General features: G+C 41.8%; 2 protein-coding genes and 1 gene segment (V, D, J or C); all 3 read left to right on the forward strand.

Annotated features, from left to right (window-relative positions):
- LOC100300510 (T cell receptor beta constant 1) overlaps window positions 1-13,065 on the forward strand; it is a gene marked incomplete in the record, with an annotated part of 535,695 nt that overhangs the window by 269,600 nt on the left and 253,030 nt on the right.
- Window positions 1-13,065, forward strand: part of LOC509513 (uncharacterized) — a 283,704-nt gene that overhangs the window by 36,214 nt on the left and 234,425 nt on the right.
- On the forward strand, window positions 14-1,200 carry LOC101903590 (T cell receptor beta variable 20-1-like). The segment is given in 2 exon segments: window positions 14-71; window positions 578-1,200. Coding segments are annotated over 2 exon segments (381 nt in total).

Raw genomic sequence — 13,065 nt, forward strand, 5'->3', positions numbered from 1 at the left:
CTTTCTGCTGAGAGGTGTGGTGTGAGACCAGTTCCTGAAGATGCTGGTGCTTCTGCTGCTTCTGGGACCCAGTACGAGCCTGATATGCTAAGTACCTTGGTCAAGTGTGTGTGTGTGTGTGTGTGTGTGTGTATGTGCATGTGTGTGTTGGCATGAGTGAAGTGATAGTCAGGGATTGTGGACTTTTATAATTTTTGAGTTTTTTTGGCTGCTTGGTTTCTGGGATCTTAGTTCCCCCACCAGGCATTGAACCTGGTCCCTGGCAGTGAGAACACTGAATCCTAACTGCTGGACCACCAGGGAATTCCTTAAGACTGTGGATTTTTTTACACTGAACAAAATGAGAGGGAACATTCCATCCTATTTGGAGGTGTAAAGGGTAAGGTGAGGAGCCACCAGTCAGGAGAGATGGGGGATGAGCAGCCTAAGAATTAGGACAGGATGATTTCACAAAACAAACAGGATTCCCTTGGAGCCAGGAAAAAGGTGAGCGAGTGAGCCAGGCTGTGGTTTTCTGCCTATGGTCATGTCTTCCTGTCCTGCTGGGCTCTCATCTCTTTGACCTCTGTCTCAGCAGGCTCTGGGCTTGGCGCTCTCGTCTCTCAGCAGCCCCGCAGGGCTTTCAGTAAGAGTGGAGCCTCTGTGACCATCGAGTGCCGTGCACTGGACTTTCAAGCCTCAAGTATGTTCTGGTACCGTCAGTTCCCGAAACGAGGCCTCGTGCTGATGGCAACTTCTAATGTGGGCACTAATGCCACATACGAACAAGGTTATACCAAGGACAAGTTTCCCATCAGTCATCCAGACCTAACATTTTCATCTCTGACGGTGACACGTGTGGATCCTGCAGACAGCAGCCTCTACTTCTGTGGTGCTAGAGACACAGCGCTGGGCAGAGATCAGAGACCCAGACAAGAATCCTGGTAGCAACCCCCTTCCCACCCCACTGAACCATGGGGCCCTGTGGAAGGAGGTGTGGAGAGAGAAAAGCCACAGCCTCTCTGACTGAGTCATCTGTGGCTGTGTGTGTAGAGAGAAGGGGAGAGAAAAATATCTGATTAGAGAGCGGGGGGAAGGTATGGTGCTTGAGAACTAGCCATATGGGAATGGAGCTAGGCCTGTAAATGGCCAACCAACCTGGAAAGTTCCCTGGGCTGAAAAGTATAAAATCTGGATTTTTTTTTCTGATTCTCCCTTATGATAATCATAATTTCTTAGATAAATTGACACATAATCCTATAGGTAGATCCCAAAATGCTTCTGTAAAGCAATGAATACTTCTATAATGGGTTTCCCTGGTGGCTCAGACAGTAAGGAATCCACCTGCAATGCACGAGATGGAAGTTTGATCTATCACTGGGTTGAGAAGTTCCCCTGGAGAAGGGAATGGCAACCCAATCCAGTATCTCGCCTGGAAAATTCCATGGACAGAGGAGCCTGGCAGGCTATAGTCCAAGGGATCAGTCAGACATGACTGAGTGACTAACACTTTTATAATAAACACTGGAGTTTTTTCCTCCAAGAAAATTCAGCACTGTCTTGTCACCATCCTAGACTCTCAAGACAAATGGAATCATTAGGCAGCCAAGTAGAGATGTTCACTCATGAAGGAATTCAGGATGTGCTATATACAGTATTGAGGTTGATAAAAGAACAGGGTAGGACTGGACGGGGCAACCCTCTACACCCAAGTACAGAGCATGCACAGAACCTTCACAAAGGGATCAGAGGAAGGAGAAGACAGAGAGGATAAATAAGACAGACTTCAGACAACAAGGCTTGTCTGCAAAACTAGAAAGTTCTGTCGGAAGCCACAAGCTAGTAAGTGAAGCACTGAGTTTAAACCCCTAGAAAAATCCTTTTCTAGGAAAAGGAAAAATCACACATTGACCATAAATCTTCTGTCAGTTCAGTTGCTCAGTCATGCCGGACTCCTTGCGACCCCAGGAATCGAAGCATGCCAGGCATCCCTATCCATCACCAACTCACAGAGTTCACTCAGAGTGACGTCCATCGAATCAGTGATGCCATCCAGCCATATCATCCTCTGTCGTCCCCTTCTACTCCTGCCCCCAATCACTCCCAGCATCAGAATCTTTTCCAATGAGTCAACTCTTCTCATGAGGTGGCCAAAATACTGGAGTTTCAGATTCAACATCATTCCCTCCAAAGAAATCACAGGGCTGATCTCCTTCAGAATGGACTGGTTGGATCTCCTTGCATAGCCCAGTAAAAATAAGCAAAAATATTAACATACACTTTGGAGAAGAAACACCTGTAATCAATAAACATTGATTTCCTGGTGATGAAGAAACATGGAGAAAGATGCAATTATATGCAAATTGATATCCATTTGATTAGCAAAATATAAAAAGCCTAGAAATAAAGAGTGTTATAGAGAGTCTTTCAAATTGTGGTGCTGGAGAAGACTCTTGACAGTCCCTTGGACTGCAAGGAGATCCAACCAGTCCATTCTAGAGGAAATCAGTCCTGAATATTCACTGGAAGGACTGATGCTGAAGCTGAAGCTCCAATATTTTGACCATCTGGGGTGAAGAGCTGACTCATTGGAAAGACCCTTAGGCTGGGAAAGACTGAGAGCAAGAGCAGAAGGGAGCAACAGAAGATGAGATGGGTGGATGGCACCAGCAATTCAGTGGACCCAATTTTAAGCAAACTCAGCGAGATAGTAATAGACAGGGAAGCCTGGTGTGCTGCAGTCCAAGGGGTCACAAAAGTCTTAGACATGACTTAGTGACTAAACAACAACAACACACATGTGAGATCAAAAAGGAGAGAGAATAAAAGAAACAACCATAGGGGTATTGAAGCTAGGACGATGATGGTGGCAGTGCTAGAAATACAGGGAAATGAGAGTTTTAAAACATAATTAAGAAATGAAATCAAGACCTGGGTAACATTCATCACGAGAGGCAATAGATGGAGAGGAAGCTTTTGACTACAAGTCAGATGAATCAGGAGGACCAAGTGGAAAGACCATCATGATTTTCTTGACATTGCGGATGCCTCTGAAACAGAAATCTCACCAGAAATATGCAGAAAGCAGTGGTACGTAGGAGTCAGGGACTCAAAAAATGGACGTGGGTGAAGGTAAAAATTTGGGACAATTTCCATAATTGGAAGAATGAAAGTGCCTTCTTGATCCCTCTATGACAGAATATACGAAGAAAAGATCAAAGAACTGAGAACAGAGATCTGAGGAACCCACTCACCTTGAATGTGGCCCTAAGAGATTAAATTTAATTAACTGATCAATAACACCAATCAGTACGGGATCAGTGACTGTGTAACTAAGTACTAGTAGCAAGTCTCTGCAGTACTCCAGCAGGTCACCACACACATGGCTGCATGTTTCCTATCCTGATGATTCTTGGGGTGTCTGGCTGCCACTGGGCAGCATAGAGAGACTCCCCACTCGCCACACAGGAGGTGAAGACCGCCTGAGACCAGAGGGCCTGTGAGAAGTGTGCCCCTCTGACCATCTAGTCAGTCAGTCAGTCAGAGTTATCAGGGCTTCCCTTTGGCAAAGAATCCTCCTGCAACGCAGGAAACTCAGGTTCAACTCCTGGGTCGGGAAGATCCACTGGAGAAGGGATAGGCTACCCACTCCAGTACTCTTGGGCTTCCCTTATGGCTCAGCTGGTAACAAATCTGCCTGCAATACGGGAGACCTCGGTTCGGTCCCTTGGTTGGGAAGATCCCCTGGAGAAGGGAAAGGCTCCCCACTCCAGTATTCTGGCTTGAAGAATCCCATGGACTGTATGGTGGTTGGGGTCTCAGAGTCGGACACAACTGAGAGACTTTCACTTGAGCACTAGGGGGTGATGTGAGTCTTTCTGTAAAACACATCAGCGCATATAGAGCAGCACCAACCTTCCTTCATTTGAGAAGTTGTCTGATACTTCTGGAAACTCAGGTGAGATCTTTGAGGTAGTGGTTGTGAAAGCATGAGTAAGGATTAATCAGATCCATTGCACCTGCCTTCACTAATCAAGGTCGTTTTAAGACTTGCTTGGCCTCCAAGTGGCATGTATCCTGAATAAGATGTTTGCCTGAGTTATTTTCCAGGAAACTGCCGGTAGTGCAGCAGAGCCCAGAGTCAGCTGTGTCTAGTTTGAGCCAAACTGGTTGAGACTGGTTAGAACCAGCGACCCTCCTCCTAGGGAAGCACAGGTGCCTGCCTGGGGATATTTTGACCTCAGAGGATCCAAGACTCCATTCTCAGATCTTGCTGAGCACTTCTGTGGTGAACGGGCAGAGGCTACAGCTCAGTTACCCCAGCAGAGAAGGACAACGCATGCACGTTTTTTCAGTCACCCTCCCCCAAGCTTCCCAAGCACCCCAGGCTCCCCATGTGCACGTGCTCAGTAGCTAACTCGTGCCCGACACTTTGCGACCCCATGGATGTAGCCCGCCAGGCTCCTCTGTTCATGGGATTCTCCAGGCAAGAATACTGGAGTGGGTTGCCATTTCCTTCTCCAGGGGATCATCCCAACCCAGGGATTGAACCCGCATCCCTTGCAGTGGCAGGGCAGATTTCTTTACCACTGAGCCACCAGGGAAGCCCGTATCTCAGATCTTCAGGTCTTGCTTCATTCGTGACCCTGTAAATGCCCTGTGCCCCTTGCCTTTGCGGAGGCGGATTTGAGGTCTTGTTTTCCCTGGTGGCTCAGTGGTAAAGAGCCCACAGGCCAATGCAGGAGACATGGGTTCCATCCCTGGGTCGGGAAGATCCCCTGGAGAAGGAAACGACAACTCACTCTATTATTCTTGCCGGGAGAATCCCATGGACAGAAGAGCCTGGAGGGCTACAGTTCATGGGTCGCAGAGTCAGCCCAACGGGGTAGGAGGGCGGGGATACCCTTGCTTGGCTGGCTTGAGAAGAAGCCCTTACTTTGCTGAAAACATTAGAGTCTCAGCAGTTTGGCTACTTGTACTTAGGGCAAAATGAACCTGCTAAGAGTTGGGAGAATGATTTGCAGCTATCCTGGGATGACAATAGGGCTTGAAAATAGCAGGATCTAATTCTACACTTCCTAATCCCCAGAGCACGTATCACAGTCTACAGTACCAGTAGTTGTTCTGGTCACAGGTCATTGATAAGTAAGTCAATGAAGGTCATCACTATTTCTGTTTCACATTGTGTTGAATTTCCAGTCTGGTCAAACATGAAAAAAAGCATGAAAATGAAAAAAGAAGGGGGAAAGAGTGATTATAGACAGATGACAAATTTAGAAGGTGCAAAGGAATCTAAAGAACCATTGCATTATTTATAATAACATTTAATAAGTTAATGAAAATTAACGTAAAGTCAGTTTATTCCCATATACTAGCAATAGATTTTTAAAGAGAGATCATTTAGTAACAGAATGTATAAAATATAATACACCTAAATCTATACAAAGATAAACAATTCAGAAATTTATTAAATTTTAGAGGAAGGCATTTTAAAATCTGAAATAACTGAAGTTACATGCCATGATCATGAATAAGTTAAACCAGTACTAAAATTATTCCAATTTCAGCACTATCATTTATGTATTCACTACAGCACTAAACAAAGTCACAATAGGAATTTCATGAAATTTGACAAAAGTAGTCATAATTTAAGTGGGAAAAAGAGGAGAGAATACTGAAGATAATATTAAAGAACAACAAAGTGATGTGAATTTGCAACATAATCATCAAATTATTTTATAATTTTGTATAACTAAGTGGACAAATGGAAAATCATGAATTTAAAATAGCACTGTGCATATATAGGCACTTAATATATGGTAAAGCCACCACTGCAGGTATGTAGGGGAGTAATGCAATATACAGGTTCTTCTGGGACAAGTAGTTCTCCACAGGAAGAAAAATTAATCTAAACTCTTTCTCACAATATAAGCAAAAAAAAAAAAAAATTCTAAAAGGATTAAATGCTGAAATGCAACATTTAAATTATTAACTATTTGGTAAATATTATAGGAATATATTTTTATGAACTTGAGCTATGGAAACGTTGCTTATAAAGAATTAAAGAATTCACACCTTCCCCCCAAAAAAGAATGATAGACTTTACTAAAAAGAAATATCAACAAAAAATTTACAAAGAGTTAAAACACAAGTCACAAATTGAAAGGATATTAGCATACATGTAAATGACAAAGTTTAGTATCTGAGATATATGAAGAATGGTTATACATAAATGATAATCTACCAAAAATATGAGAAAAGAGCAATGTACAGAACCAGTGGCTTATAAATGTATTACTTCAGAATATCAATCTCCTTCGCAGTCATAAAAATGCAAGCTAAAGCTGTAGTGAGATACCACTTTAACCTAACAGACTGACAAATTAAAAGAACAGTACATGCCAGTGTCCTAGATGCTAGATGAGGAACATTTGAATATAGTTCATAAACTGTTGTGGTACTATTTGTTTGCTTAATTAATTTGGAAACCATTTTGTCTTGCTATGTATAATAGACATGGTGACCCTAAGGCTCAATTTTTACAATCCCAGGTATAGAGAAACTTTATACCTAAGTATGTAAAGATTGTGTAAGAATACACTCCTATTTGTTGTAGCACTAAAATCTGGGTACAAAAAAGAAAACAACTAGGGTGCATGAGGTTAAATGGATAATAGATTCTGACAAACCAGTAAACGGACTCCTACATATTAGTGAAACTGATTTATCTAAAACTACATGAGACAACATGATTTAATATCATAGGCATATGTTGAATGAAAAAAAGAGCATGGCCAAGAAACAGAACTCCCACAAAAACATTTAAAAGACATACAACACTGATTAATACAAAATTTGCAGATTCTTACATAAATGAGAAAAACTGTAATGAAAATCAAGTGAATAAAAATATGAACTTCAGGAGTGTAGTTACATGGACATGGTAGAAAAACAACCATGAAGTCTATAAGAATAACACAGGGGCTTAAAAATTCTTAGTGCTAATCTAACTCCTAAGCTGATTGATTCAAACAAGAGGATTTGCTTTATTTTTTCCCTAAATGAATTGCATATTCATCATAAATATTATTTTGCATAAGTTCAACATTTAATTTTTTAATTTAAAGAGGCAGATATATGATTTTTTTAAGTGCAGTGGAAACTATGATTGATAACAGCAAGCTGTTCATTGTCTGAGAGGGAAGGGAGGAGGCAAATCTACAAGGTAAAATAGGAAATAAATTGTCAATATGCAAGTAACTGTTATTTTTAAAGAAATAGTGAAAGAGCAGAATCAGGAGAAAGAAAATTAAAACAGTTTGAAATCCACACCAGTTGTTTAACCAGCTTTCTCTGCCCTCCCAGGCTGTGCAACGTTAGTCTCATTTTCCATATAATGACCACGAAAAGTAATCACGTCACAAGCAGGTGCTGAAGGGGGATGAGGAGCCTTAGAGAAAAAGTCCCTGCCCTGCTTTCTCCCTGAGCCAGCCATGTGCTTCAGCCTTCTGTGCTGTGTGGCTTTTTTTTTTTTTTTTAATTCTGGGGAGCAGGTGAGGTGAATTTATTGGATTCCAGTTTCAGGACTTTCTCTCCTGTGGCTGCAAAATCAGGCTTTCTCCTGGACTTTCACTGCACTTTCTCTCTCTTTCCTTACAGGCTCCATGGACACTGACGTCACTCAGAGTCCAAGTCATCTGGTCAAAGGAAAAAGCCGGAAAGCAAAGATGGATTGTGTCCCCATAAGAGGACACTCTTACGTTTACTGGTTTCGCAAGAAGCTGGAAGAAACATTAGAATTTTTGGTTTACTTTCAGAAGCAAGACATTGTGGAAGATACAGCCATGTTCAAACAGCGATTTTCAGCTGAGTGCCGCCAAAACTCACCCTGCAGCCTGGAAATCAACTCCACCGAGGCAGCGGACTCGGCTCTGTATTTCTGTGCCAGCAGCCAGTCCACAGTGCTGCGCGTCAGCTCTTCTTAGAGCACAAACTCACCGTGGACCCAGCTCAGGAAATCAGTGGTGTCCTAGGAGGGTAGGAATTAACAGAAACCCACCTTGAAAGAGCATAAAGCAGAAGGAAAAATCTGTAAATGGCCACACAGGATGAGCAGAAGGGGAGGTGGAAAACAGCTGGTGGGAACACAAACCCAAGGGTGGGGCAGGAAGCTGTAAGGGGTCTCAGATTCCCCAGCTGGCAGGGTATCTGGCAAAGGAGACACAGGATGTGACCTTGATGGGTTCCTAACAATCTTTATTAAAATATGCAGTTCTGAGCCTTTTATCTGGCAAAGCTGTGCCTTCAGGACTAAGGATAATCGGCAGGTCATCTGTCTTCCCCGGGCACCCTAATCACCCGGCTCTGCACATTCATGGATCCAGACCCAGAGACTCCTCAGGGTTGGTTCATGGCTGCTTCTCATCTGTCCCTGACAGAGCAACTGAGCAGAAAAATCAGCATCTCCCTTCAACCAGATTCCTGCAATCATGCAACTTTTAAAAGCAACTTTGAGGCATAACATACCAAAACAAAACACACCAATTTAGGTCTGTAATTCAGTACATTGTGACAAGTTTATAACCCATGCAACCAGCGTGAGAATCAAGACACAGACTATTTCCCACCCCACCCCAAAATCCCTCCATGCTATTTTACTAAGGTCTTTTTAACTTCTTTTACCATTGCTTGGAGAAGGCAATGGCACCCCACTCCAGTACTCTTGCCTGGAAAATCCCACGGACAGAGGAGCCTGGGAGGCTGCAGTCCATGGGGTCGCTAAGAGTCGGACATGACTGAGCGACTTCACTTTCACTTTTCAGGTTCATGCATTGGAGAAGGAAATGGCAACCCACTCTAATGTTCTTACCTGGAGAATCCCAGGGATGGGGGAGCCTGGTGGGCTGTCGTCTATGGGGTCGCACAGAGTCGGACAGGACTGAAGCGACTTAGCAACAACAGCAATAGCAACCATTGCTTTGTATATTTTTTATTGACTATGTCCAGCACATATTTTGTTGAATTTTTTTTCTTTTCTCTAAATTTTTTAAGACATGTATTATGAATTTACTTTTTCATTTTCCATACTCATGTGGAATTTATTTATTCAAATATTTCTTCCAAGACTTTGCATTATCACACTTTGACTTAGTCTTTACATTTCTCAATTGATATCTCAAACACAATATATTATAGAAAAACACCTTCTCCAGAAATTAGTGTTCTTCAGCAACCATACCTGAGATCATAAGATCAGTCTGATTTTCTGTGTGCCTGTTAGTATTGTTCTGCTTTAAAGTAAAAGAAACTAATTCAACCATACTGGAAGGGTTAAGAAGAGATACATTTTGCTTATGAAAATAAACCAGTGAATTAACTATATTAAGGAGTTATTTGACTGCAAAGCACCTGACTTGCAAAGAAGAATTTCAGTTGCTGCATCTCCGCTGGTCAAGTCTGTAAATTCATTTCTTGCTCCTCTCATGGGCCATTTCTAAAATTAATATTGCTAAAAGGTCTGTACTACAGATTTAATGCAGTCCCTATCGAAATGCCTACAACAATTTTCACAGAACTAGACCAAATAGTTCTAAAATTTATGTGAAAGACACAGAAGACCCAAGATAGTAAAGAGCATTCAAGAGAATAAAAAAATGCCCACAAAGCTAAAGGTGTCATACTCTCTGACTTCAGTCAATATTATTAATACAGAGCTATAATAATCAAACCAGAATGGTGTTGCCACAAAAATGGACATACAATCGAGAGTCTAGAAATAAACCCACGAAAACACGGTCAGTGAAACTATGACAAAGAATGCAAGAATATACAGTTTAGAAAAGATTGTCTTCAATAAGTAGTACTGGTAAAACTGGACAGCTCCATAAAAGAGTGAAATTAGAACATTTTCACACCCCACACACTTATATAAACTCAAATGGATTAAAGACTGATGTGCAGGCCAGGAACAGCAAAACTAGAAGAAAACACAGTCAGAGCACTCTTGACATCTATTGTAGCAACACATATTCAGATCTGTCTCACTGGGGAAGGAAAATAAAAGCAAAAATAAGCAAATGCAATCGAATTAACCTTAAAATCTTCTAACAGCAAAAACAAACAAACAAAAGAGAACCACTGACGAAAGAAAAAGATAACATGCTGAATGGAAGAAAATATATGCAAACAAAATAATCAGTAAACCATTAATATTCAAAATATATAAACAGTCAGGCAACTCAATATGAAAAACACAAACAACACAATTTTTAAATTGGGCAGAAGATCTTTCATCTCTTTGCCTGATTGCTTTGCAAATAAACCTCTTCCCTGACGCAAACGGGCTTCCTTTGTGGCTCAGCTGGTAAAGAATCTGCCTGCAATGCAGGAGACCCCAGTTCAATTCCTGGGTAGGGAAGATCTGCTGGAGAAGGCATGGGCTACCCACTCAAGTCTTCTTGGGCTTCCGTGGTGGCTCAGCTGGTAAAGAATTCACCTGCAATGTGGGAGACCTGAGTTTAATCCCTGGTTTGGGAAGATACTCTAGAGACCCACTCCAGTATTCTGGCCTGGAGAATTCCACAAACTGTATAGTCCATGGGGTCGCAAAGAGTTGGACATGACTGAGCGACTTTCACTCTCACTTTCTGCAGCAAACCTGGGCATCTAGTGTTTTGGCTTCATGTGGGTCAGCCAAGATGAACCTGGGCCAATACCAGTCGGAAGAGTGATGTGCTTCCCTGGTGGCACTAGTGGTCAAGAACCTGCCTGCCAATGCAGGAGATGTAAGAGACATTCGTCTGATCTCTGGGTAGGGAAGATCCCCTGGAGGAGGGCAAGGCAACCCACTCTGGTATTCTTGTCTCAAGAATTCCATGGGCAGAGGAACCTGGCAGACTACAGTCCATGGGTGGCAAAGAGTCAGACACGACCGACCATCATTTTCAGTTTCACTTGGCATGTGGATAACTCCTTTAATAGCAGGATGTAATCTCATACCTTGTAACCCTCATAGCATCTACCACATATTTAGTACCTGTAGTTCTCCGAGTCAAATATAACTGATAAATAAGTAAATGAATGGCACTAGTATTTCTAGTGAAGATTTTGCCAAATTCCAGCCAGTAGAACAAGAAAAAAAGTCTGAGAATGAGAAAAGGAGGGGAAGAAAAGTTTTAAAACAGAGATGGCAAGTTTAGAAGAAGAACCAAAGGAATCTAAAGATGGAATTCATTATTAATAATAACAGATTTAAAAAGCTTATTGAACTTAACATAAATATAAAAACTTTATTCCATATGTTATCAACAGTTAAAATATTTTTTCAAGAGAGATGATTTAAAAATTCTAATGTAACATATAAAATACATAAAAATAAATCTATTAAGTAAATGAGACTGTAATTCAAAAAGGGATTAAATTTTAGAGGAAAACATTAAAAAAAAATCTGAAATAAATGAAAATGTACACCATGATCATGAATCAGTAAAACCGATGGTAAGAGTGTTCCTAATTCTGCACTACCAACTGTTTGTTCAGGGCTGATCAAAATCACGAAGGATATTTTCATGAAATCTGATGAAAGTCATCTGAAATTTAAGTGGTCAACACAGAGAAAAGAGAAAGGAATGTTGAACAGGGACCAAGTAAGGTGATTTCTCCTTGAACTATCAAATCATTTCTTAAATTAGGATAATGAAAAAGGCATAAATAAACAGACAAACGAAAATCATGGATTTAAAAGGGGAACAACGTTAAGCTGGATCATAGAAAAAGCAAGAGAGTTCCAGAAAAACATCTATTTCTGCTTTATTGACTATGCCAAAGCCTTTGACTGCATGGATCACAATAAACTGTGGAAAATTCAGAAAGAGATGATAATCCCAGACCACCTGACCTGCCTCTTGAGAAATCTATATGCAGGTCAGGAAGCAACAGTTAGAACTGGACATGGAACAACAGACTGGTTCCAAATAGGAAAAGGAGTATGCCAAGGCTGTATATTGTCACCCTGCTTATTTAACTTATATGCAGAGTACATCATGAGAAATGCTGGGCTGGAAGAAGCACAAGCTGGAATCAAGATTGCCGGGAGAAATATCAATAACCTCAGATATGCAGATGACACCACCATAATGGCAGAAAGTGAAGAGGAACTAAAAAGCCTCTTGATGAAAGTGAAAGAGAAGAGTGAAAAAGTTGGCTTAAACCTCAACATTCAGAAAACAAAGATCATGGCATCTGGTCCCATCACTTCATGGGAAATAGATGGGGAAACTGTGGAAACGGTGTCAGACTTTATATTTTTGGGCTCCAAAATCGCTGCAGATGGTGATTGCAGCCATGAAATTAAAAGATGCTTACTCCTTAGAAGGAAAGTTATGACCAACCTAGATAACATATCCAAAAGCAGAGACATTACTTTGCCAACAAAGGTCCGTCTAGTCAAGGCTATGATTTTTCCAATGGTCATGTATGGATGTGAGAGTTGGACTGTGAAGAAAGCTGAACACCAAAGAATTGATGCTTTTGAAGTGTGGTGTTGGAGAAGACTCTTGAGAGTCCCTTGGACTGCAAGCAGATCCAACCAGTCCATTCTGAAGGAGATCAGCCCTGGGATTTCTTTGGAGGGAATGATACTGAAGCTGAAACTCCAGTACTTTGGCCACCTCATGCGAAGAGTTGATTCACTGGAAAAGACTCTGATGCTGGGAGGGAATGGGGGCAGGAGGAGAAGGGGACGGCAGAGGATGAGATGGCTGGATGGCATCACTGACTCGATGGATGTGAGTCTGAGTGAACTCCGGGTGTTGGTGATGGACAGGGAGGCCTGGCGTGCTGCGATTCATGGGGTCACAAAGAGTCAGACACGAATGAGAAACTGAACTGAACTGAGCTGTGGGTCAGTCAAGAAGAACCTGGTCCAGAAACAGCTGGGAGAATGATTTGCAAATATCCTGGCCAATAACTCCTCTAATAGCAGGACCTAATCTTACACTTTTTAACCCTCCATAGCATCTACCACATATCTACTACTTGTAGCTCTATAGGTCAAACATAATTGACAAGAAAGTAAATGAAGTCCAC

Source organism: Bos taurus, chromosome 4 (genome assembly GCF_002263795.3).
Source record: "Bos taurus isolate L1 Dominette 01449 registration number 42190680 breed Hereford chromosome 4, ARS-UCD2.0, whole genome shotgun sequence".
Classification (NCBI taxonomy): Eukaryota; Metazoa; Chordata; class Mammalia; order Artiodactyla; family Bovidae; genus Bos; species Bos taurus.